The sequence below is a fragment of the Macaca thibetana genome, chromosome 9, assembly GCF_024542745.1.
Source record: "Macaca thibetana thibetana isolate TM-01 chromosome 9, ASM2454274v1, whole genome shotgun sequence".
NCBI lineage: Eukaryota > Metazoa > Chordata > Mammalia > Primates > Cercopithecidae > Macaca > Macaca thibetana.
In genome coordinates this window covers 43,647,647-43,675,067 of record NC_065586.1, presented here as the reverse complement: position 1 = coordinate 43,675,067, position 27,421 = coordinate 43,647,647, and the positions used below count along the sequence as shown (strand labels likewise).

The 27,421-nt window shown below is 40.3% G+C and overlaps 2 protein-coding genes across 7 annotated transcripts in view; one reads left to right on the top strand and one right to left on the bottom strand.

The window, feature by feature from the left end:
* The window catches only part of LOC126963224 (mitochondrial import inner membrane translocase subunit Tim23), a 901,060-nt gene that overhangs the window by 89,075 nt on the left and 784,564 nt on the right, over window positions 1-27,421 (top strand). The gene's annotated exons all lie outside the window — the stretch shown is intronic.
* The window catches only part of LOC126963198 (DNA excision repair protein ERCC-6), an 84,823-nt gene that overhangs the window by 10,759 nt on the left and 46,643 nt on the right, over window positions 1-27,421 (bottom strand). For all 6 annotated transcript variants that reach the window (XM_050805285.1, XM_050805288.1, XM_050805286.1 and 3 more), the window contains 10 exons: window positions 18,310-18,480; window positions 17,653-17,829; window positions 13,009-13,125; window positions 10,889-10,984; window positions 8,702-8,917; window positions 8,151-8,261; window positions 7,587-7,706; window positions 7,056-7,150; window positions 5,682-5,827; window positions 4,891-5,598 (listed from right to left, as the gene is read on the bottom strand). In XM_050805285.1, coding sequence (XP_050661242.1) covers window positions 4,891-5,598; window positions 5,682-5,827; window positions 7,056-7,150; window positions 7,587-7,706; window positions 8,151-8,261; window positions 8,702-8,917; window positions 10,889-10,984; window positions 13,009-13,125; window positions 17,653-17,829; window positions 18,310-18,480 — 1,957 coding nt within the window. The remainder of the gene's footprint in view (window positions 1-4,890; window positions 5,599-5,681; window positions 5,828-7,055; window positions 7,151-7,586; window positions 7,707-8,150; window positions 8,262-8,701; window positions 8,918-10,888; window positions 10,985-13,008; window positions 13,126-17,652; window positions 17,830-18,309; window positions 18,481-27,421) is intronic.

Here is a 27,421-nt window from a genome sequence, read left to right as displayed (position 1 = left end):
GCATGTAGCCCCTTTGTTTTGGTCAATTTCTCCCATTTGGAATGGCTGTACTTACCCAATGCCTGTACCCCTTTTGCATCCAGGAAATAACTAACTTGCTTTTGATTTTACAGGCTCATAGGCAGAAAAGACTTGCCTTGTCTTGGATGAGACTTTGGACTGTGGACATTTTAGTTAATGCTGAAATGAGCTGAGACTCTGGGGGACTGTTGGGAAGGCATGATTGGTTTTAAAATGTGAAGATATGAGATTTGGGAGAGGCCAGAGGTGGAACGATATGGTTTGGCTATGTCCCAGCCAAATCTTATCTTGAATTGTAACTCCCACAATTCCCACGTCATGGGAGGAATCTGATGGAAGGTGACTGAATTATGGGGTCAGGTCTTTCCTGTGCTGTTCTTGTACTAGTGAATGAGTCTCATGAGATCTGATGGTTTTAAAAACGGGAATTTCTCTGCACAAGCTCTTTGCCTGCTGCCATCCCCGAAAGATGTGACTTGCTCCTCCTTGCATGATTGTAAAGCCTCCCCAGCGTGTGGAATTGTAAGTCAATTAAACCTCTTTCTTTTGTAAATTGCTCAGTCTTGGGTATGTCTTATCAGCAGTGTGAAAACAGACTAATACAGAAACACGTGAAGGAAATGCCAGAAACTCAAGAGACTGGAAAGGGAAGGAAGGGGTGGGGACAGGGTGGGGGATGACACAACTCTGGTATTTCTTTTTGCATATTTTGTCTTTTGTTACTATGTTAATGTGTTGCTACTCAGAAGATAACATAGAGTCAACAAGGATGGGAGGAAACCCTAAAGTGGAATACAAACAAATAAATTAACTAACTATATTTTAAATTGATAGCACACACTGCAAATACAAAGAAGAGAAAAAAGAACCAAGTTTTTTTTGACTCAAGAAGTGTTTTGACCAAAAACTTAAAGATAAAAATAAATAAAAACAAATACTGAACTCTAGTTAGTATAAATAAAAACAAATATTGAATTCTAGTTAGTATAACTGTTTTTGCCGTAGTTCAGGTTGGAAATTCTAAAAAACTACCATGTATCCTAGGATTGAGGAGTAACTCAGTACGTTGTGAATGAAGGTCTTGAAGAGGGAAGCTACAAACATGGAAAGGGCCCTAGGGCACTGAAATGAAATTGGAGACAACAGTATCCCCTCATTTTATTTTGCTTTTTGGAGCTTGTTAGAGTGTAACTGATATGCAGTAACTGCTAAAGTACAGAATTGGTAAGTTGTGACATTATGTACATACCATGAAACTATCACTACAATCAAGACAATGAACATAGCCATCACCTGTAAAACTCACGTCCCTTTGTAATCCCACCCTCAAATACCCCATCCCCAGACAACCAAGCCACTTTCTGTCATGACTGTGTTTTCTAGAATTTTATGCAAATGGCATCAGAGTATGTACTAATCTTACTAGTCTGAAAGTCATCCATGCTGTAGCATGTATCAATACTCTATTTCCTTTTATTGTTGAATAGTGTATATATATATATATATTTTGAGATGGAGTCTCGCTCTGTTGCCCAGGTGGGAATGCAATGGTGTGATCTCGGCTCACTGCAACCTCCACCTCCCAGGTTCAAGCGATTCTCCCGCTCAGCCTCCCAAGTAGCTGGGATTCCAGACACCTACCATCATGCCTAATTTTTGTATTTTTGTAGAGACAGGGTTTCACCATGTTGTCCAGGTTGGACTCGAACTCCTGACCTCAGGTGATTCACCCACCTCAGCCTCCCGAAGTGCTAGGATTATAGGTGTGAGCCACCAAGCCTGGTCTGTTGATTAATATTTGATCATACGGATATGCCATGGTTAATTTAACTATTTACTTGTTGATGGACATTTGATTTCTACATTTTGGCTATTACTAAGAAAGCTGCTATGAATATTCACGTACAAGCCTTTGTATGGACATATTTTCCAGTTCTCTTGGGCAAATACACATCCAGGACTGAAAAGGCTATATCATAAGGAAGGTGCATGCCTAATTTTTAAGAAACTGCCAAACTGTTTTCCAAAGTGATTGTGCCACTTTACATTCCCACCAGGCGTGTATGAGAGACCCAACTGCTTCACATCTTTACCAACACTTAGTATGGTCAGTCTTCTTTCATTTTAGCCATTCTAGAGGGTGTGTAGTGGTGTCTCATTATGGTCCTAATTGGCATTTCCCTAATAATTAATAATATTAACAAGTTTCATATATTTATTTGCCATCTACATATCTTTCTTGGTAAAGTCTGTTCAAATTATTTGTCCATTTTAAAAACTGGGTTATACATTTTATTTATTTATTTTTTGACATGGGGTCTCACTCTGCTGCCCAGGCTGGAGTGCAGTGGCATGATCACAGCTCACCACAGCCTCAACCTTCCAGGCTCAAGCAATCCCTCCACCTCAGCCTCCCAGGTAGCTGGGACTGCAGGTGTGTGCTACCACACCCGGCTAATTTTTTTTTACTTTTTGTAGAGATGGGATCTGACCATGTTGCCCAGACCTGTCGCAAACTCTTAAGCTCAAGCAATCAACACACCTCAGCCTCTCAAAGCACTGGGATTACAGACTGAGCCACCACACCCAGCCAGTAATTTTTGATTGGGTTCCAGACATTGTGAATTTCATCTTGTTGGATGTTGGGTATTTGTATATTCCTGTAAACTCTCAGGTGGAGCTGAAGCAGTGCTCACTCCAAGGCTGATCATTCCCTACTACAGAGGCAAGACCCCCTACTCTGTCCTATACCCAATGCCCCATGAAATATTTTTCCAGTCTTAGCTGGTGGGAACAGGCACTATCCCTGGCCATGGGAGAGCACCAGACATCTCTCCTCTAATTCAAAAAGTTAAAGAGGAAAGGCCTTTTCACTGACCTTAAGTAGTTTTCTTGCACAATGTGCTGGTCAGTATTCAGCTGAGTGCCAAAGGAGATTCTGCAGACCTGTGGGGTTCTCTCCCTGTGCAGAGCTGTCTCCTCTATCATCTCTTTCATGTGAATGCCAGCCACCCTGGCCTCCCCTGATGTTCAGCTCTGTTTTTTCAACAGAGGGTCTGCCTTGGACTCCCATCTGGTTTCTTCCTCTTTCTGTCACAGCATGAAAATTCTCTCAAGGCAGTAGGGCAGGGCAACTGGAGAGTTCAGTTCATTTGTTTCCCATCTCTCAAGAGATCACCGCCCTTTGGTGCCTGAAAACCAATGCTTCGTATGTTTTGTCATTGTTTTCATTGTTTCACATGGAAGGATAAATGTTAATCTGTCTTTGCTGGAAGCCAAACTCATGGTTTTTATAGACATAGAGATAGGTGTATCTGTGCAATTTGTTGCGCACATATATGCATGTATGTATATGTATGTACACAACAAACACATACACACACATACATACATCTATTTCCTGATGTTGGCTACAAAAGCAATGACATACTAGCAGCAATGAACACTCTGAGAACCCAGATCCTAGTTCCTAAATACCATTCTCCAGGGCTCCTTGAAGAAATGGCTGATTCCAGGGCTGGCACAGAATATCAACTGAGCTCAGCATGTATTAGTATAGCAAGAAGAAAGGAGGTGCTCAAAGAATGGGGGGGACATACCAGAGGGACAAAGGAGCCTGCCTGAAGGAGCTCCCACCCACGAGGCAAATCTAAGACAATATGAGCATCATAATACCCCTACTAATGGATTACAGTTATGGAAAAAAAGAATCCATTAGTCCATACTGATCTAAAAATAAATTAATAAATAAATAAGGGAGAAGGAAAACCTTCCTTATAGTAGAATGTTAATCACCACTTGGCAATCACTGTAGTAATAACTGACTGAGGAAAGAATCATCAATGGATATTAAAACTAGTGGATAAAAGTTGGATGAGAAACAGGATATTTACACAGTCTCAAAGCATATTCCTTCAAAGTACAAATTAATTACAAAGGGAAAAATATTAACATTAGCATTGAGAAACCTGGCAGACTCCACCTTAATCTTGAAAATTAACTTGTACTAGGTCAAACCACCATGTGTCTCCTGACAGATGCATTGAGTAAGATACAGTATCACCTCTGTGGTATTCCTGCCAAAAAAAACAATGTATGCATAGATGGGTGTGTGTGTGAATGATAAAGCAAAAGCTGAAAAATGTTAATAACTTAGGTAAAGGATATAGGAGAGTTCTTCGTATTATTCAAACTGATTTCTTTAAGTTTGAAATTACTTCAAAATATGAAATTAACAAAAAAATTAACCATGCTAAATAAAAGTCTTTCTGAAATGCTACACATAAACCTGCCTTCTTAAACTGAGTGCCATAAGCAGCAATCTTTGGTAACTCAAGGTCATGACATTGTGAACACAGTGACTGCTAAGGGATCACTAAGCAGGGCTATCTATACTCCATGGTCTTGAGCAATTGTTGAGTCTACATCTCCTAACTTTTCTCCCTTGACGTAAGTTATCAGCTTTCGTACTTCTAGAATGTCTGTCTCTAGCCACAAGCCTGTCTCTTTCCCTTAAAATGTTACTTTAATCTCCTATGGTTGGAAAATCAGATTAATGTAGCACATAGCATGTAAAGTAACTGCCTACTAATGTTCAGGTAGTACACATCTATTTAAGAATTGCACACTTCCCATAAGTGGCCATAAGTACTACCGTTTTCCAAAGTTTCAAATTCTTCTAGGTCTTCAGAAAAGAGGCGTAAATACAATTTTTAAAATGTCAATATATTTCAAATCTAAATTTTTGAAGAAAAACGCTTCTGGCTGAGAGCCCTCTATGCACCATCAGTTAAAGACAGCTACTGCTAGAAACAGCCTACTCATTTTCTGGTCCTAGCATCCCTGTGGCAAATGTATCAAATGGATTACCTGATTTTTTGAAAAGCTTTTCCAAAACATAATCATCATTGCTCTGTTCCTTGGCCTCACTCTTGTTTTCACTATCTTGCTTCTGGTAACGCCTTTTCTTCACCAGGTGCGGAATTCGAGTTCCTTCAAACTTGGCGTCTCTGCAATGCTTAGGGTTCTTAGGCTTTTGCTTTGGTCTCAGATGCTTCTCTAGGGTCTCTTCTTCTGCCACACTATGATGTTTTGTTTTTGACTTGTGCTTATAAAAATTATTTTCCATTTGTTTATTCTCCCAAAAAGATTCTGTTTGAGCCTGGCTGGGTCTTTCTCTTTTGTAAGAAAGACCCAACTTTTCATCAATGCTTTCATCACCAGATGGCCTAGAAGTTTTGCCTGTTCCTGAAGAATTTGAACATTCCCCATTTCCACTAATCACTGACGACTCTTCCAGTCCAGATACTGCATTTGTCTCTTCTCCAAGCCTATCATTGCTAGCTATATTACTACTCATGTGAGGGTCATCTTTCAAAGGATCACTTTGATTAGAAGGTACTACATTTACTTCAGCTCCTTTAGCCTCAGATTTCTCTTCAGATGATGTGGCATCATTTATTGATATGCTAGAAGCAGGGAACTTTTTGCGTTTTGGAACATCATGGTCTGCTCCAAAGGCTGGTTGAATCTTTCTTTTTAGATGGCATTTGGGTGTCTGAACATCTGATCCAGTTCCTGTAGAGGAAAAACACCACTAATACTATATTGTATCATCTTGTGCAATTGATTACTTTAAATTAAATGATTTTATGTAATACCTGCAAAAATCGCACTTGTTTCAGTGCTCTGGGATGCATCAGGGCTAGTCAGAGTAAATAGCTCATAGAGATCATTGGATTTGAAAAAACGCCTTTGTTTTGGGTCTTTTAGCACTCTATTTGTCAAAAACTGCTTGAAGATTTGTCTAAAAAAATAAAAGATAAGCTGGTATAAAACAATGTGTAGCTCTACCTAAAAATTCAAGTTATAAAGCAACATAAGAGAGATACGATAATAGCTGCTGCATGAATGGCTAAATAATCCCCCAAATTTTCAGCCTTGGAAAATTACAATTCAGAAAATATATAATACATCAGTTAATCTCCCACATCTTGCAGAATTTAAATTAGAAATAATACCTTATTATTTACACCAAATGAGCTTTTTCAACCTCTAAGATCTAATCCATTTCAAGAAACACCTTTTCACATGCCATCATGTGACTCATAGCCTCTCTTAGCCTCCCTGACTTGAATACCAAGGGTCCTGCCCTGCCTAGAACCTTCCTATCATAGGGCTCAGCAAACTCTCTTACCTGGGCTTTGCAACATCTCCACTCTGACCTCTCTCTCCCTGCTCCCACCTGCAGGTCCACACTCTGCTGAAGCCCCATGCCACTGCCACTCTGGAACAGGCATCTCCACCAGCCACACTGTCCCTCTCTGTCATTTATTCTCCTGGCTAAAGCATAAATCTGTAAGAGGAAGCTCTATTCTCACAGGATCCAACTCGTCCTCCACCGTCACACAACAGTCCCTTGAGGAAGATGTAATGTTCCCAGCATGTGATGAAGGGCATAGAACTTCCTATAAAAGCTGGGCTATGGCTCAAGGAGAGTCTGTGGTGGGGGAGTGGGAGAAGCTGGCAATGTGTTGAAGTTACCACTGTCTAAAATCCCCTAGTCATTACAGAAAGACAGAGGAAGAAACAGGCATCCTGTCAACTTCTTTGTAAGGGGCCTCAGAGTCAAAGACCGCCAGAACACCCACACTGATCCCACCTGCATAGTATGTGTAAATACCAATATGGTAACATTTAACCTTGTCACTTTTTAAAATTTTTCTGAAGGCAACACACCATAGTAGGCAGAAATATTCCTTTCAAATAACAATACGAAGTTTACATGTACGTGATTCTTGAGGTAGAATAAGGTACAAAAATTATCAGGTTCAAAGACATTTTCTGACAACTCACAGTAAGCCATCTAAGCATATTTTAAAAGGAAAGAAAAAATACAAAACAAAAACCAAAACCTTAACTTATAGCAACTATTATTCTAAGATGTTAAGACTTTTAAAAATAACACTTTGGAAAAATTCCCTGCTCAAGACTCTGGGAACGCACAACCAAGAGCGGCCGTCGTGTGCACTGACCGGTGGTAGATCTTTTCTTCAATGGTGCCCGCAGTGAGGAGCCTGTACACAGTCACCTGCTTCTTCTGGCCTATTCTCCATGCTCGCTCCCGGGCCTGTGGCAGAGAGAGACCTCTCAACAAGAATCCTTCCCAATGACAAGCACTGACTATAAGAAACAAAGCTAGCCGGTCACAACCTTTCACTCCCAGAGTCAGAATTTTGACTCATGATGTCAAGTACACCTAAGGCCTACTCAGGAAGATGAAGAGCCAGTTGACAAGACATCTGTACTTGAAAAAAATGTTTGTAACTATGCCTATGTTCTTTTTGCCCCAACTCTAGGAAAGAATGCTATGGATAAACTGTTGAAGATGGTTCCTGTCCACGTGGCTCTGAAGGGTGTCTTCTTCCACGTTGAAGAACAGCAGACAACCAAAATGTGAAATGTACTCTGAAGTCAACCAGAACATCAAAGGACAGTCACAAGCACTAACCATGAAACTATATTTCTACTAACATATTCTTTTCTTAAAAAAATAAAAAACAAACCTGTGTGTCTGTGCTTGGGTTCCAGTCGGGGTCATAGATGACAACTCTGTTTGCCCCTGTCAGGTTGACACCTAAACCTCCCACCCGCGTGGTCAGAAGAAACACAAATATGGATGTGTCCTAGAGAGGTAAGACACACAACACTGAGCACACACACTTAAAACCAGTTATAGCTCTCAGCCTCTGCCTCCACATACTGTACACACGGAACTACTGGGCTGTTCCCAATACAAGGAATGGTAATGTCCTAGAGACCTCTGGTGAATCAAAATCTCATTTCACACCTTTTACTTTTAATATTTAATAGAAATATTGAAAAATTGGGTTTTTAGGAGGAAAATACATTCTGTGGAAAACACATTCTTTGTTTGAACACACACATGCCCACCCCCACCCCCAAATATCTAGAAGTGCACAGAGTTAAAAGCAACAAGTCTTCCCTTAGGCCCCCTCCCAAGCCCAGATGTCAACGCTGCTTCGGTGGGTAAGGGTGTGGATACGCTTAGTCCTTTCCCTCCACGTACAGCAGCACCGCTCAACTTTCCTGTTACATTCACATGTTACCTCATTGTATCTTGTAATCAGTGGCTGTCTTGAAGCTATTGTAGTGGTACCATCCATCTTGAGATAGGTATACTTTTGGGCTCTAAGGAATACTTCAAGTATGTCCAGCATCTGTTTGGAGGTGGAGGATAGGAATTTGCAAAGCAAATACACATTCCCAGTGAGTGCTTCTCTATTTGTGTAAATGGTCACACCTTTCCCCAACAGGCCTATGTTAAAAGGAGTTTCTTGCTTTAGGACAGATAAACAGAACTGTTAAAATAGTAGTTTTAGTATATCCGTATGGTTAATTCTTACTTTTGTAAACAGCCAAAGCTCAGGCCTAAACTCACTTGCAGACCAAAATCACATGGTGAGCTTTTTTAAAAAGTCAACTTTTAGATACCAACTCTAGAGAAAGATCTAAACTCCCAAAGAAATCGGCAGACTGCCACCTCAGCATCAGTGGTAGACTTGCTTCAGAATCATTACTCTAGACTGAATCCCATTTTGTGAGTTGATGGCTGTCATAAAGAACCAGCCTGTTTCCTGTCTGAAGTCTGTGCACTCACCTGCCTTGACTGAGAAAACAGCAATACTCGCTGACCCTGCTTGTGCCATATTTTCAACAAAGATTCAACAACAATCATTTTCCCAGAACGTTTCCAGTACCCAAACTGATCTTCTTCTAGTTCATCATCAGGAAGACCTTTGAGATTCTTGGGACCTCCAGAAAAGAGATCAGGGTGGTTGCAAATTTTTCTTAGGGCTATGAGTCCGGAGAAAATCTATGATAAAAAAGACCATATGTACACTCAGATGACCCCATGTAAAGTAAGATTCCCTAGGCAAGGAGGCTATTCAACCTATAACACAGACTAAAAAACAGGTCTCCACCAGTTTCTTAGTCTTCTCTAAACACAGCATTATCAGGAGCTGGGAGAAATTAACTTTCACTCATCTTGTTTCCCTGATAGAACAAGTTCTCGGAAACAAAAAAATTCTACTGGACTGAACACGTACACAGGGGTCATATACAATTGCTGACAATTCATTTTCCCTCACTAGAAAAAAGGCATGCTGTTCACAGCATTATAAACTTAATATAAAAAAGGAACTTGCCTTTTAAATATAGATCAGAAATGTCCTATCAACCTAAACTTGAAGACATCAGTCATGTGACTTATCAAATGCATTTAAATATTACACTCCTAAGTACCTCACTAAAAGTTCTGCAGTTTAATATGAGTCCGAGGTTGAGGATCCATTTACCTTTAGACTATTATTATATCCGAAAAAAAAAAAAAAACTGCATGAAAAATGCACGAATCGGAAACATATGAAGTATGGTCCATGCAGAAGGGCACAGAAGATGAGGGGTGAGTGCCCCTGGCCCATCCCCACAAAAGGACATTAACAAAACTTCAAAAATGGGGCTCTTCCAGCCTTGAGAGGATGACTCAAATCAAACTCACTGGTATAAAAGCTTGAGCAAAGAAAGGAGAAATCACCATTAAGCCAATAATCAAAGGGTAGGGTAGCTATCACTAGTAAACAGCAATTAAACAGATTAACAATAAATGATCTGAATAAGGCAGGAACACTGGCAAACCTCCCCAGAGTCATCCGTGACTCATTTTTCTTCCTTTCAATCTGCACTGTCCAATGCAGTAGTCACTAGTCACACGTGGCTCCCGAGTACATGAAGGGTAGCTAGTTCAAATTGTGATGTGCTGCATTTGCAAAATACACACCCAATTTCGAAGACAAAAACAGGAGTAAAATATCTTGCTAATCATTTTTAATTTTTGATTACATATTAAATGTATTTTAGATACATTAGGTCAAATAAAATATATGATCAAAATTAATTTCACCTGTTTCTCTTTTTCCTTTTTAATGTGACTACTAGAAAATTTACAATTCCAAGTGTAGTTTGCATTCTCTCTCCTGGATAGTGTGATCTAGACCTTCTAACTTGGAGAGACCTGAAGAAGTTAAGGGGAGATTCATGGAGACGAACAGATGTGAATGACTGAAAAAACCTCCTGTAGCTACCAATAAGAAATGAAATAAGAAATTGTGAGAGATGGTTAAAAGAAATGAAATGACCTAATCACACTCACATTAATAGAGTCTTTTGGAGAAAACACTAGCTAGGAACTTCTGAAATCTGGACACTAGTAGAAAGAGAGCTTTCTCAGTATTGAAAGGAACAGAATCACCATAAATAAACTACTGTCCTACCCCGGGGACAATGAGTATTAGAGCCAGGGACATTTGAACTAGATTTATATCTGGTTCCTAATATGGCAATGGTTCATAAACATTTATTGGGGAATAGGGCTCCTTTAGGAAGCTGATAAAAGTTATGAATCCTCACGATCCTCTCCACAAGATATATAATTTTGGTCATAATATCTGGGAAAACCCAGTTATGTACCTGACACTTGCCCATCTACCAAGTAAGACCCTCGGAAGTAACAGTAACTGCACAGCTCGCAGCTGCATTTGCGTCTGGGTTCAGATCCACAGTGCACAGCTCTGCAACCTTCCACCTTCCACCAGTTACCTAACTCCTCTGCACCTTACAGCTCCAGGCCATAGGCTGACTGCACATCTACCATGCAGGACTGCATGCAAGTGAAGTGAGATGACAGTATGTGAAAAGCCTGGCATACTATAGATCCTAGTTTCTTTTCCTCCCTCGCTTCCCTTGGTCCACAATTCATTTCTCCAGCTTCTATTTTTTAGCTGACCTGCATCTCTCCATTGAGAATCCTGTAAACTTCTTTGGAATCAACGAAATTTTGGTAGACTTTATGCTGCTCATCTGTAAGACGGCAAAATAAGACCTACGGAGGGGAAAAACAAGGAAACTATAATTTCAAAAAAAAATTAACAGAAATAATTAAAATATCAACAAAACTTCCCGATCAAAAGAGCACAATGCATGCGATTTTAATGATATCCCTATAATTAATATGAAAACAACAAAGGGTGATAATACTTCTCACCATACCCTCCATCTCTGTCACTCATCTACCTCCAGGGCCCACCCCACAGTCCCCAAAGACTGGCTTCCTGCTCATGAGCAAGTTCAGGGCCCAGGTGCACAGACCATCCTCCATGTTAGCCTCCAAGTGCTCAAACCATCCCACCTCCCATGACCCATGCCATGCTCTACTCGCAGACCTGACCAGAGACCACAACCTCACCTGGAGCTCTCCCTTTCCTGGAGCTCTAAGTGCAGGCCCATGAGTTACCAGACTCGCCTTGGAAGGCAATCCCTACCCTCCCAGCCCACTGCACCAACCACTCCATGCCATCGTGCTCTGTGACCCTTCACCTCTCAACCCTCCCTCCTTCGTGAAGTCCACTACCACCAGTTACATTCCCATGGATGCTCATTTAGCTACCCCTCTGTCACCTACCTGGACTGCTTTCAACTCCCTGCCTCTTCCCTGTAAACTTCCAAATACAGGTCAACTCAACCATCAGTCTTCTGTAGGCCTATGGTCAGTGCCGGTGCTGCTGGAGAAAAGCTCCTACCCGGCAGCTTCCTGCCATGGCCTGCCCTGCTCCAGGGGGTCCTCTACGCATGCCCACCCAGAGCCTTCCATAAGCCCAGAGCAACTGTGCCCATGCTCCTCACCACCTAAGCCACCCACACCTCTGTCTCAACTTCTACTTAAAAACAATCAGACAAATAAAAACCAAATGAAAATCAAACCTGAACCTACCAGGATCAGGCATGATTCCCTGGTTTTCACTCCCTAACATGTCTCTACTTCTGCATCCACCTCATCTTCCTTTATTCCCAAAGAAAGAGGTTCCTGAACGGGATGGAAGGCAACGCTTCAACCTCTGCACTGCATCTGAAGACCCACTCATTCTCCTCAGTATAGTGTGCCTCACCTGTTAGCCTCCAAGTGGAAGATGGGGGCTTCCCTGAGAAAATAAGGTACAATCCCCACCTCCACTTCCTCACCTCCACTCACTCATGAAGCCTACACACAGAGGAAGCCTCACATGCACCTCTGTTGATGTCACTGAGGCATCACTCATGACTTCCTAGTGGCCAAACACACTGGGTCCTTACCAGGTCACCCTACTCACCTTCCGACGCCCAGGCCTTCACTTCTGCTCATGCACCTGTCTGCGCCAGCCTCCCCAGTCTTCCCAGCTAGCTCCTCCTCTTCTACCCTCCTCCTTGCTCTCAGCCCCGACCACACTGGCCTCCCTGCTGTCCATGGAGGCCCCAAAGCACTGCCACAGCCCACCATCTGCAATGCTCTGCCTTCAAAACCTATATGACTTGCTCCTTCGCCTTCTTTAGGCCTCTGCGCAAGTGTCAGTTCATCAAAAGTCTTCTCTGACCATCCCTTATAAATGGCCCACTTCCCCAAATCCTTGCCCTCAGCATTCCCAGCTTATCCTTCAACCCTGCTTCATTTGTCTCCACACTTACTGCTGCTACCTGACATCTTCTAGAGTTTCTGTGACACTCTCCCTCAAGAATAAATGTGGGTTCCCACAAGAACAAAACTTGCTTTGTTCACTGCTATATCTCAGAGCCTAGGATCATGACAGGCACATGGTTGGCACCTAATATAATTTGTAGCATGAATGAATTAGGGGCCTAAGGAGAATGGAGATGTTTAAAAGAGCAATTGTAGGAACCCATGTGTCAATAAGAGGGAGGTCAAAGCCTGTGGATTAGAGAAGAATCCACTGAGGGCAGACGCCACAGCAGGCCTAGCCTGACCACAGTTCCAGGATCATACCTCACCAGACTCACCCACAGAGGAGAATCAGAGTGAAGAGAAAGGCACACTTATGCTTTAGGAATGCTTTGTTAACTCCTGGATTTACAGACCTGTTCATTTTTATCTGGCAAAGAAAGGCTCATCTTGACATCTGACTTCATTCTCCGTAGTAGATATGGATTTATGGTATCTCGTAATACACATGCACACTTGTAAGCAGTTTTGACCTTTAAAAAGAGCAGAGAAGAGAACAATACCATACACGTTTAAGGAATGTATTTGTTCTTACCTCTCAATAGATTCCATTCCTTAAAAAAAATAAAAGAATGACCAACAGCTGTACAAAGTCAGTGGGAAATGATTGCAAAATGGTTTGAAAAAGCTAGCATAAGTTCCATATACTCCAAGGGGTGGTAGCTTTCATAATACTATCAGTTAAAAAAATTATCTCATTAACCACAATGTACAACAAAACTGATAATTTTGTGCCTTATTTCTCTTGTACACTTTCTTTTAATTATTACTGTACAGTTAAACCCTAAAGTAGAGACTTATTGGGTTCTTGACCACCACCCCTAGGGGAAAAACTGCTTTTGTACAAATCTCTGTTTATGATCTTGTATTCTCCAAAAGCTACAAAGGCACTCTGTAAAGCTGAAGATCAAAAGCTAACTCTAGGGAAAAGCTGCAGTGATGGAGCAGCCAGCCAATAAGCAGAGATTAGTGCCCACTGGAGACTTACAAGAGTAAGTTCAACAAGAGCCCTCTGATCCTAGAAACGAAAGGTCACTCTGCCCTAAAATGCAGCATATGGTTCTGTAATGGAGCACGGCCACATGAGATGAGTACTAAATATACGCAAAAAACAAAGCCCCACAGCCCAGAAAACCACTCCCTCTGCAATTCACTTACAGGCAAAGCAGTCAATAAATTATTGCTACTTCAAAAAAAAACTAAATAGGCTTAACAACTTAGTAAATTACTATTTCATGGAAAAAATTCCAAGCAAAGTTTCAATTTAAGAAAGTCAGTTGTAAAATGAATGATAATAAAAAAGAGCTTGAACACACAGAAAAAAAGTTAAAAAATTAACTTGTTAAAAAATATTTTTAAAGAATGCTAAAAATACCTCACTCATGCACATATATGTATGTGTGTGTATCTGTTGTGTGAACGCATGTGCATAAATATTAAAATAGGCTTTACTTGGAATAATACATAAAAAAGCTCAACTAATCAATGACTTTTATTTATATATAACCCCTTAAATATATCATTCAGACATTGATAAAAATCACCTTGAAGATAATGATGAGGTACCTATTACTATTTCTGATGCAGAGATGATGAAATTTCAGAATTTAAAAACACAGTCCCACCAAGGAAGCATGAATGTACAGTCTGTAAAGAAAACTGCCCCACATCCTTCCTCCGCCCACACCCCCTTCCGCAGAAGAATGAGCATGATGGTTGGAGGTGCTGGTTAACTACACCAGGGCTAGGCTGGGGAGCGGCCGGGCTGTGGCTCCTGCTCTTTCCTGCATGCCACCCCACGGAGATGATCTTCTGTTTCACTCCCAACTGGCTCCCAGTCTGTTTCTCTGTTCATAAAAATACAAGGTGGGATCCAGCTAGATTTCTCTACCAATGCTCACATCCCAGTGCTGTGGAAAACGGACACCTTGCTGAGCATGCCCACGCTACTTCCTACTCTGACAAGGAAGAGTTCTGCCTCTTCCTGAGCACAGTGGCCTTAGGCGAGTCACCAGAACGCTGGGAATCAAAAACCTTGTGTGTGGAATGAAGAGGGTCAACTAGGCATCTCTACAGGCTCTTCTCAGTTCTCACATGCCCTGCCCCAGCTGAGCACACCAACCCCAGCAGCAGTCTGTATTTGGGCTGCTGACATGCTCCCCCTCACCTTCCTCACCTTTCAGGCCCCAGCTTAGTCATCCCTTCTCCAGGAAGCCTTTCTGAGCTCCATAAGCTCTGACACTGGGCATCTCCCCTGATCACAGTTGTCACTGTCCTGTACTGGGACCAGGTTTATTTGCCATTTTCCCCTGTGTCCACCCCTACTGGACTGGAAATACCTTCATGGGAAGGTTCTGGTTTCCAGCTCCTGCCATCATTTTAGCACCAGCATGACAGAATAAATATCGGCACACAGACTATCTTCTTAGAATTCAATAATGCACGGCAACATGGTCTTTTTTTTTTTTTTTTTTTTTTTTGAGACGGAGTCTCGCTCTGTCGCCAGGCTGGAGTGCAGTGGCCGGATCTCAGCTCACTGCAAGCTCTGCCTCCCGGGTTCACACCATTCTCCTGCCTCAGCCTCCCGAGTAGCTGGGACTACAGGCGCCCGCCACCTCGCCCGGCTAGTTTTTTGTATTTTTTTAGTAGAGACGGGGTTTCACCGTGTTAGCCAGGATGGTCTCGATATCCTGACCTCGTGATCCGCCCATCTCGGCCTCCCAAAGTGCTGGGATTACAGGCTTGAGCCACCGCGCCCGGCAACATGGTCTTAAACAAAAAGGAGCAAATATAACCAATGCTCTGCTTTCAAAGATCTCACCCGCTAGGAAGGGGAGAAAGATAAGTACACAGATTCCTGAAACAAGAACTTCAAGGAAAAAATAGATCATAATGACATGTTCTCAAATCATTTTTCTATAAATGACTTATTAATGTCAAAGGAGAAGTGGTAACTTCACAGAGTTTAGATCTGGCCAACACCAACTTAAAGTAATCAGAGTTAACATCACCCATAGTGGGAGAGACAGACAGACAGCATGTTCCTCCAGATACCACACACTGAGGAAGACACATCATTTCTGTGATATTCCTGGTCAAAATGTATAACCTGAATCCAATCATGAAAAAATGTAAGGCAAACCCAAACTGAGGTACATTCTACAAACTAACAGGCCTATAGTCTTTAAAAATGTCAAGATAATGAAGGGCAAAACAAACGGTCCCAGATTAAAGGAGACTAGAGACACAGAAACTACTGGAACAACTGACAAAATATGAGTGATTATAGACTAGATAACAGACTCCTATCAATGTTAAACTTCCTTCTGATTTTGTTGCTTACACTGGCTATGTAAGAGGCTATCCTTGTTCTTGGAAATACACACTGAAGGATTTGGAGAAACGGGCATCAGATCTGCAACCTGCCCTCAGATGGTTAGAAAACAGTAACTTCAGCTGTGAATCTACATGGAAAGAGGTGCGGGAGAGGGAGGGGAGGAATAGTAAAGCCAATGTGGCAAAATGTTTGCAAAATGCTAACAATCAGTGAATCTGGGTGAAGTGTTAAGAGGGTTTTCTTGTTTGTTTGTTCTTTTAAAATTCTTACAACTTTTTGTTAAGTTTGAAATTATTTCAAAATGAATTTTTTTAAAAAAAATAGAATGGTATAATGGGAGATTGAGAGAAAGAAGAGAGTCCTTACAAAAGTTAGCTGAAAACAATTCAATCTCAAAATGTAAAAGATGTTAAAATTGTTTCTGACAATCTTTTAATCTTAAAGGTCTAAAATTCTTTTTCTAATTAAATATTCCAAAATATAAGAGCTTCTCTTTTGGTGGAAAGTCTCATCCCTGGCTCAGCCATGACCTGGTAGGCACAGGCCAACCCAAGAAGGGCTGCCGAGAAACCCTGCCTCCCATCCAGGCTGTAGCCTGCCCTACAAGCCACAAACTGCCCTGTGGCTAACTTTACCTCCTGGCATTTCTGCTTGTGACCACCCCATTCCATCAGGTGCCCGGGCCTGAAACCTCAGGAGTCAGTCAGTCATTCACAGCAAGCTTAGCCCCTACTCCATCTCCTCGATCCTATCAGCCTCCAAACCTTGTTTGTTCTGCCTAAAAATGCCACCTGAGTCTCCTGCCCCACCATCTTTCTCAGACCACCACCCAAGATCAGGTACAGGTCCTCATGGCCCTCACCCCAGTGGTTCCTGCAGGTCACTCAGTGCCAGCCTCCCTCCTGTGACTACCCTGTAGCATGACGAACCCCTGAGAACCAGCATCTTCCAGAGTCCTGCTCAGACACTTTCAGTAGCCCAGTCCTCCCCGAGTGCCACTGCTTCCCTTTCAAGGCCCTTCAGTTCTGGCATCCACAGCTTTCTAGCTATGCCCCCACAAGCATCTCCGATCCAGTCAAGTGGGTCTCTTCACTGCCCCCAGCCACATATGGTGGCTGCATTCACACTGTTGCCCTAATCAAGGATGCCCTCACCCTCCATGGCCTACAATCCCAGAATCAGGTTAAGGGCCATGTCTCATTAAATCATCCCTGAACAGTCCGATCCTCCTGGTGTTTCTAAGTTTCTCCACCACTTTATAAGATGCACTACCCCAATTTGCAGAACTAAATTATATGCTGTTCCAAATGATTTGTCCTTGTTTCATAATTTCTAACTGCTCTTCTGACCACATGTGACATCTTTTTAAAATTTGTTGTCTGACTAAAACATCCCAGGAACAATGCCAAAACTGTTTAATTTCCATTAAACAAAGAGATATTTTATTCTAGGGCTTTCCTCTCTGTGAATATTTTTCATGATATTTTAAGTAAAAAAATACGATCAAGCAAAAATAATTTTGTGATTTTTTTTAAATCAGATACCAATTTATAAGCCTGGCCATCTTTCTCACATTCTGAATGACTTGGCTACAAATTATAGTATTTAATAGGAGCATTTTAAATACTAAACTGCCAAAAGTATTATCATCCTAATATATTACCTGTACTGGGGAAGCATTTGAATATCCCCCCATGGTGATGGGGACGGAGAACTGCTCCATAAACACAGGCAACGTGCCTAACTTTCCCGGGAAGATGAAGTCAAAGAGTGACCACAGCTCTCGGAGGTTATTTTGCATTGGTGAGCCAGACAGGATGATCCGATGAGGGGTGCGAAACTATTTGAGGAAAGGAAACACCTTTTTATTAAATTTACCTTTTAGCAATCACCATTCCTACCCCAAAATGCTCCTGTGCAATATTATTTACACATTTACTCATTATTCTTGCATCATTTTGGTACTCTCTAAAACATACACATTTTATGCAATTACAAATCCTTAATTGCATTTAGATGAAAAAATTACAAAGAATTTTTTCTTATTGTTGAAGCTGAATACTATAGAGTTGGGTTTGGTTACATTCTAACAACTGGCCCCTACAAGAGACACTAAATAACGTGAACAATCAGAATTAAAGACATGATCAAGGGCAAAACAAATAAGGAGTTCTTTGCATTAACGAAAATGCATATTTTAAATTCCTTGTGCAGTTGGCACAAGAAAAGATTAATAAATGTGTTACTAAAAGCAGATCGTTTATTCTGAATTAAATATTCTTCTCCACCTGGAAATCTCCCTTGTTATAAGAGGTCATACCTGTTTGCAAGCAAGGGTGACAGCAGCATTTGGATTTCGAATTTTGTGTCCTTCGTCCAAGATCACATAATGCCAGTCATACCTGCTAATGTCATCCTGCATCAGTCGAATGTAGGAGTAAGATGTGATCAAAATTCCATGACAATGAGCAACATCTCGAATTAGTTTCTCCTAAGACCATAATAAAATGGTAAAGTCAGTTTTAAATAAGAAGTGACACCCTTTCAATCATGACACAATCTAAAGCACTTTATAAAAATGCATAAATACAAACATAACATGTACAATCATAGACATTATCAGCACTGGAAGTGTATTTGTTAACCTGGCAAGTAGTAAACAGTCATTATTGGGGGAAGGAGACTCTCAAAAAGATGACAAAGTTATAATACATATTTATATAAATATATACATATATTAAATTTTTATTTTTATTTTTTCAAAACATCCTTTGTGTCCATCCTTGTTAAAACAACAATGTGAATGGAAAATATATTAATTTAAAACAAAAGCAAGAAAATAAGAGAAAATCCAAAGACACACGGCAGACAAATCTAGGATCTCTAACAATGTATAACAGGAATTCCAGGACTAAGTGGAAAGGATATAAAAGCAATGATTTTTAAATGATAGAAAAAAAGCCAGTACAGTGGCTTACACCTGTAATCCCAGCACTTTGGGAGGCTGAGGTGGGTGGAATTCTTGAGCCCAGGAGTTCGAGACCAGCCTAGGCAACATGGTGAAAGCCTATCTCTACTAAAAAACTTTAAAAGTTAGCTGGATGTGGTGCCAAGCACCTGTAGTCCCATCTACGCAGGAGGCTGAGGTGGGAGGATCCCTTGAGCCCAGGAGGTCAAGGCTGCACTGAGCGGTGATGGCACCACTGCACTCCAGCCTGGGTGACAGTCAGACTCTGTCTCAAAAAAAAAAAAAAAAAGAAAATGATAGAAAACAATCTCCATAAATGGAGCCGAGATTTGAATCTACAGAACAAAACATCTCCCAGAGTGTCAGGCAGAGACACTAAAAAAAAAGACATATCTGTAGACGTAGCTTACTAGATGTCTGAATTCCAAAAATAAATAAAAACAGCCAGGCAAAGTGGCTTATGCCTATAATCTCAGCACTTTGGGAAGCTGAGGGAGGAGGATCTCTTGAGGCCAGGAGTTCAAGACTAGCCTGAACAACAAAGCAAGACCTGTCTCTACAAAAAATAAAAAATTAGCAGTGCATGGTGGTATACAGCTGCAGTGCCAGCTACTCAGCAGGCTCAGGCAAGAAGATCCCTTGAGCTCAGGAGTTTGAGGCTACAGTGAGCTATGATCTCACTACTGCATTCCAGGCTGGGCGATGGCGCGAGATCCTGACTCAAAAGAGAAAAATACTTTTAAAAATAAGAAGAAAGTGTCATACATTCTAGTCAGAACGAAACAGAAAAAGAAAATATTCCCTTCAGAGGAAAAGGACTGCCTGCATCAGACATCTTTTCTGCAGCACTAAAAATGTCCGAAGGCTAAGAGGAAAATCTTTACATAATTCTAAGAAGGAAAAGTGGTGACCATAGATTCTACATCAATCCAAACTAGCAGTCATGCTTGACGAAGAAAATAAACAAATTCCAGCTTCAGATAGGAAGGACTTGGAAGATTAGTCACCAACAGATTGGCTAGCTACCGTGCACTGTACCCAGACAGTGGAGTGGCGCAGTCGTGGACAAAGAGGAAGGCATGCACAGACGCCGTGACCTGAAGAAAGACAGCAATGCTCCCGCCTCACATCCTCACCACAGCCCATGCTCACAGCAGCTCCCCAAGGAAGGACAGAGGGGCCATCACTAACTCCATTTTACAGATGAGGGAACTGGGGTTGGAGATGGTAACTAATGTACCAGGTCATGCAGCTGCTAAGTGGTGGAGTCAGAATTCAAATGGAGAAAGGTAGCCAAATCCAAAGCTAGTACTACTGATATTAGGCTACACTACCTCCTACTAAAATATAAAAGAAAAAATTTAAAAAGAAGATTATATGTGATATACATACCATTTCTTAAAATAAATCATTAAAGCATAACAATAAAGCCTAAATATTAAACACTTAAATATGAATGAAACTGTTAAGAAATGATCTAAAATATTAAAAGGTATATATTTTTAAGTGTTACTGTAATTCCTATTTAGTTTCATAAAAGCTGCAGTGAGATTAAGGGAAAATAAAAGCGGACTAAAAATTCCACCCTGTCCAACGGTAGAATGGGACACAGGAAATTGATAGAGTTTAATTCTTAACCATGTCAGAAAAATATGTTAAAATACATTTGTCAAAACTTTAAGCTGATTACTGAGTAACAGTTGCTACTTCCACATAAATACTAGAAAATAAATAGAATGTAGAACTCTCAAACCATTACAAGGGAAAATAATAGAAAATAGCAAAAATCAGGACAACAGAAAACAGAAAACAAGATATCAGGTTTCAGACTAAACCTGGTAACCCACCACATGACAGTGGGTTATTAACAGTGAGACATTCCACTGGGTAAGGCAAAAACCTAGCCTTCTGTTTAAAAGAGACCCAAATCAGACTGGTACTGAAAGTTGTAATATGGGAATTATCAAAGATATATCAAAGAAATGCAAACCAAAAAAGGGCAGGATTAGCAATATAAATATGAAACAAAAAGGAGTAAATAGAAAGAGGGATATTTTATATTTTAATGGGGATGCCACAACAAGAAAAAAAAGTCATGAACCTTTACCTACCAAAAAGCGCAGCAATAAACACAAAAGCAGAGCCCTTAGAGCTGTCAAACTGACACACCCACAGCCTACCCAGAGAGCGGACCACAGCCTGAGAGAGAGTCAGATCAAAGAAAATAAAACATTTAAAAAGAGGATGCAAAGGATTTGAGTATCACCATCAGAGCTCCTTTTTACTGTGATCAGCAGCACTTTAGACTATACAAAGAATATTCATTCTTTACAAACACTCTATTAAGAAAAGATGAAATCAAAATGAGCAGTCAACTTAGCCTGCTAAAAAAGGAAAATAAGAAAATTAGTAGGATAAAAATTAGTGGGTACTAAAAAAACTGGTAGAATTGATGAAGCAAATAATAACCCTTTGGAAAGACTAAACCAAACCAACCTCTGAAAAGTAAGTCAAAAGAACAGACTGAGATGTACAGCATCAGAAATGTTAAAGGAACACAATTACAGATGTAGAGAATACAAAAGTGTTAAACAATATACATGCCACAAAATCTGAACATTCTGACAGATATGATAGCTAAAAAGTTCATTGCCAAAATGGACCCAAGAAAAATCAGACCAACAGAACGAACCAATACTGAACAATGTGAAAAAGATGTTACACTCTTCTCACCAAAAGTCTACCAGACCCAAAGGGGTTTTATGAGTAAAGTAGGAATAGATCCTATTACTGAAATTGTTCCAAAATACAGAAAAAGAATGGATTCCAAATCATTGTTACAAGGCTAGCAAACCCTGTTTTCGAAACTGACACACCACACTTACATGTGTGCATACACACCTCTAAACTAGAGATCCACCACTTTACAGATAAAACCTAGTAATATATTAACCTAATAAGGCTTAACACAGGAATACAAGAATAGCTATCAGGAAGCCTAACATAATTCATGTAATCACAATCATCTCATATAAATTTTATAAAATTCAACATCTTCAAAAAATGGTAATTTTGTATCTTCTTAAAGAACTAGGATTAAAATGTGTTTTAATTCAACAGAGTATAAAAGGGTACAACAAGAAAGGCTAAGAAAATCTTAAGGAACAAAATAAAGAAGGGACATTGTCTTCTCATATGTTGTAATTCATGTAACATTCAAAGAGTTAATACAATTGCTGCAGAGAATAACCACAATGCCTGGACCTATTAATAATTTGACAGGTGTGTGCCATATTTTTATTACTATTATGACTACTCCTCTTCCATCTTCCCATTCACAGAATTCAACACCTGCACAATACCATATTGAAGGCCACACCTGAAAGAACCATTTCCTAACTTCTGACCTCACAAGAATACAGCAATAAACACCTTGGAGTGCACAACGGCCTTAAAAACACACATACGGGTCCTTCAGGACTCCCTCGCACCAGCCCCACTCAGCTGCTGGTGCCAGTGAAGAAGGCAGTCTGCCCAGAGAAAAACCGTCCACCTCCAGCACCTCACCTGGTCAGACCTACGACCTTTAGAAGCCAAAGCCGAAATGAATTCTGGACATCACCTAGTGTAGCTGGAGCTTTCCCATAGTTATCAAATGATACACCAAGCTTCTCAAATGTATATCACTGGAATGATGTTTAGTTTCTTATGCTTGTTTAAGGATTGAAGTTTATTTGGAAAATTCTAAATACTTTTATAGGTATAGAAATGTTAGCTATAGAAATACAAAACTTCGACTGTGTTCAGGAAGATGTATTAATGATTAACAAGAATTTAAAAGATGCTTATGTAAAAAGAACAAGAAATTGTTCAAAATGTCCCAACCGAAAATATAATCTCCACTTAGCCACTGGGTAAAACCCCATCTAAGATCATTTATTATCACCTGATTCAATCACAGAATTCTATAGCTGCCTAGACTGGAGTTTCAATAACGGTGAATTGTTGAATATTATGGACGTCTCTATCCAAACACTTAAGACAAATCATCTCGGGCGGTTTCAAATTAAAAGCTTGTAAAATATGTAACCTCTCCTAGTTTTTGCAATTAATAGGGTACATCTGCAATTAGCCTGACTTACTGAATGCAGTGCTGTTGTCATTAAAAGATGTCTGTGAAAGTGCTGCTGTTATTATGCAGGCTCAAGAGACCAATCCCTCCTAGAGGGCAAACAGTGGACTGGTGGAAAACAACAGCCATAAATCACACTGTCAGGCGGCGGGGAGAGGAGTGAAGCACAGGCACATGAAGGCCATTCACGGGAAACACGGTACAGCCGCTTCCTAGGCAGGATTTACTGCACCTGTAATTAATTAAAATTTCCTTCAAGCTAAATCTTTAATAAACAAGGATTTGTGCTGACAATAAGGAAAAAAAAAGGGGGGCTCCAGCAATACAATTTTACAACATACCTCGCAGAACAAGCCCAGCATCTATCATGTCTTCTATCAGGTGTATACACTGACTCTAAAGTTAATAGGAATGATACCACTTTGCATTCTACTATAATTCGTGCACTTAGAATGTGTCTGAAATATTTCAGATGCTTGAGGAATAATGTGGCTTTTTTTTTTTTTTTAAGTTTTTTACCCCGTCTAGCTTTTTAAAAAGCCATGTCTTTTTGCTCTAGTTTCAGAAAACAGGCCCTTTTAAAGAACGTCATGTTGACGGGAGTTTCATCGGATGGCCAAGTTTTTGTGTTATTTTCTTTTCTTTTTTTTTTTTTTGAGACGGAGTCGCCCAGGCTGGAGTGTAGTAGCACGATCTCGGCTCACTGCAAGCTCCGCCTCCCAGGTTCACGCCATTTTCCTGCCTCAGCCTCCCAAGTAGCTGGGACTACAGGTGCCTGCCACCACGCCCGGCTATTTTTTTCTATTTTTAGTAGAGACGGGGTTTCACCATGTGGCCAGGATGGTCTCGATCTTCTGACCTCATGATCCGCCCGCCTCGGCCTCCCAAAGTGCTGGAATTACAGGCATGAGCCACCGCGCTGGGCCATTATTTGCTTGTTTAACCACACCTTGCACTTCACTGTTTCCATTTGGGGCCAAATGTATCTGAACACGAGAATAAAAGGTCTAAGTGATGTTGAATGACCACGAACATTTTTGATAAAGTACATGTGTACCTTCTCTCTAGACTACATATTGAGTCAATCAGCAATGCCTCATTCAGCATCTTTTCTTTTCCCAACCTCTGAGGTGAAGAGGCCTAAATATTCTTTGTTTCTAACAATAGCAAGAATTACCTGAGTAAATGTTACTATTAGGGACCACACTAAGCTCTTCATACATACATATTAACCCAAAAAGTCCTCACAAGTTTACCAAAACTTAACCATTTTACAGGTGATCAAATCAGGCTCAGAAAGGCAAGTGACTCGCCCAAGCTTGCAAAGTTATAAAACAGGAGATCCAAGATTCAAACCCTGGTCTTATAAGCACAAAACCAATGCACTTAAAATTGCATGCTCTTGTTGCTTCTCCCACTCTTATGCATCTACATGTCATGAATTGATTAAAATGAAACAAAACTCTTTAAATTACCTAAGATGTTACAGAACTACTAGAGCCTACATAGCAAAAAAAGATAGGAGAGAGACAACTGTTTCAGAACATAAGCAATTTCTCATTATATATCTTGCAATAAATTGAAAAAAGGATCCTTAATAATTAAATAAACTTTACAAGACAGTGCTAAAGATGTCACCACCTACTGTGAATTATGGGATAGGTATCACAAGACTGCCTTCTTTCATATCTCTTCATTTATTATATTTTCTTTCCCCAAGAAAACTGTTGGCTTTTTAAGGTTAGTTAAAAACATCCTTTTTTTTTTTTTTTTGAGCCCTAGCAACATCAAACACCTGAAATGCAGTGTTTCTGGTTGTTTTAACAACTAAATATTAATCAACTCACATGAAAGTTGCTCTATACTAGAAAAAAAGATCACAAAATATAATGAGAAAAAGGAAATCTTGAACTTTTATTAAATGAGATTTCAAGTGACCATTAAAAGAGATTCAGAAGCCTAAAATTTCTTTATCAGATTTCATCATTTGGTTGAAACTATCAGCTGTATATTTTTTTGCATGGCTGCTGGGTGTGCATTTGACAATTCTAAATTATGCTGCCAATCAAAGACTATTAACAAAGATAACATAGCATCAAAGGGTGAGAGAGGTGGGAAGCTAAAGGGCAATCTGGGGAAGAAGAATGGTAGATGTGCTCAATTGAGAAACTGACCATTTGATATTTTTCCAAACGAAAAATTGTTAATTTTTTTTTTTTTTTTTTTTTTTTTTTTTTTGAGACAGAGTCTCGCTCTGTCACCCAGGCTGGAGTGCAATGGCACAGTCTAGGCTCACTGCAATCTCCGCCTCCTGGGTCCAAGAGATTCTCCTGCCTCAGCCTCCCGAGTAGCTGGGACTACAGGCGCATGCCACCACACCCAGCTAATTTTTGTATTTTTAGTAGAGACGGGGTTTCACCACGTTGACCAGGCTGGTCTCAAACCCCTGAGCTCGTGATCCACCCACCTCAGCCTCCCAGAGTGCTGGGATTACAGGTGTGAGCCACCATACGTGGCCACTTTTCAAAATTTATGTCATACCAGCTACAACAAAGCATTTGGAAAATAAAGATAATCTACTTGAATGATAAAACAATTCTGGCATTATTATTCTTTTAAATATTTCTAAACAGAAATTCTCTTCCCTTCCCTGTTCTGTCCAGCATTGAATGTCCCAATGTCAGAGTACCATTATTAAATTTAGACAGGACAGCTGGTGGGCACAGAAAGTTCACCCACTGCAAAAAGCAATCACAGCTGATAAGGAAGTCAGGCATTAGATGCTGAGTTAGAGGACGAATCACCATAAACAGAACTTTTGAAATATGAATAAGAAACACAGGCTCTATTGTAATTTAACACACATGTAAGCCAGCAGGTATGCATGTGTGGTGACAAAGATCTGCACATACAGAGAAGATTGAAGGTGCCGAGGAAGCAAATACCCCTTCAGTAGTTGAATCCAGGAACTAAAATTATGATCTTAGAAATGTCAATATCAAGGCCTATGGAAAGAAACTATTAATACATTTTCAATGTGTCATCACCACAAATAATAAGCCAATATTAACATTAATAAAAAGTAATAAACATAGCGCTTCTAAGCAAGAATATAGTTTGATACATATAAAAGTACATCTTTTTGATCTTTTGCCTAACAGTTTACATCTTTAGTGATCTAAGATACTTTATAATGGAAAAGGAACAGTAGGAAGAGAGTTAAGAGTTTGAATAAAAACACAAGAAAACTGTAATCCTGTTTTTCCTCAAAAGTTAATTAAGAATCTTCAAGTTAAAGTCCTTGGTAAACTGTAAAACACTGAAAAAATTATTAACCACCATATGTATGCATGTGTCTATGAAGGTAAAACAACCTCAGAAGGTAAAACCACTGCAACCAAAAGTGAAATATCTCTTCTTAAAAGTTTGCCCTCCAAAGTTAAGGAGGCAAATTTCACCAAGTTCACTGTCAATTCTATTTCCATAATGAGTCCATGTATGTGGTTTACATGAAGGCAGTTCTTCAAACTATGGTGACAAAGGAACTGGAGGCAAGCTATGATCCAGGTAAAGGTGTCCAATACGCACACTTTACTACTCCAAAAGAAAATGAAAGGAAGAACATTTTTTTAAATTGCCTTTATAAGACAAACATCAGCTAATGAGTCCTGCTACAGGATTTTGCAGTACAAAACACTAAGAGATGTTAACAGATAACAGAAAAGAAAAAGGAACCACAAATGCTTTACAAGGATAGTGACAGGATAGTTTAAGGTTTGACAAACCATTTAAGGTTTGACTAGACAACAATCTAAACTGTTATTATCTTCATATTGCTAAAAATCACTTCTTTTTATAACTCACAGCATTTACCCTAATTTATTAATTATCTTATCCAGTTTATTTTCCACTTATCACTTAAAATTCTGGGCAAAGTCAGTTGGTTTTAACAATAACAGTGTAAGCAAAATTCCATCTCGCCTTACTTGTGCTACCAAACCATAGATTTTTCTGAGTCACTTCTATCAAAAGCTTGCTTTTCCATGAACACAAACACAACAGGAATCCTGGAGTTTCATGGTCCCCGTGCATCTGACTCCGTGAGGCAAACACCCCATAGCCCTTGCAGCCGGCACTGCTTTCCTGGGCCCTGAGAACTCACTCAAGAGCTCAGAAGACTCAGGAAAGAAAGAACTAGCTCCTAAGAGACTGCTGCTTCTCCTCAATAACGTAACCTGCAAATTCACAGTGAAACTGTGTGATTATTATTTATTCAGCAAATGCTTATGGGTCACCTGGGATACAAAAATGAATCAGACACAGTCCCTACTC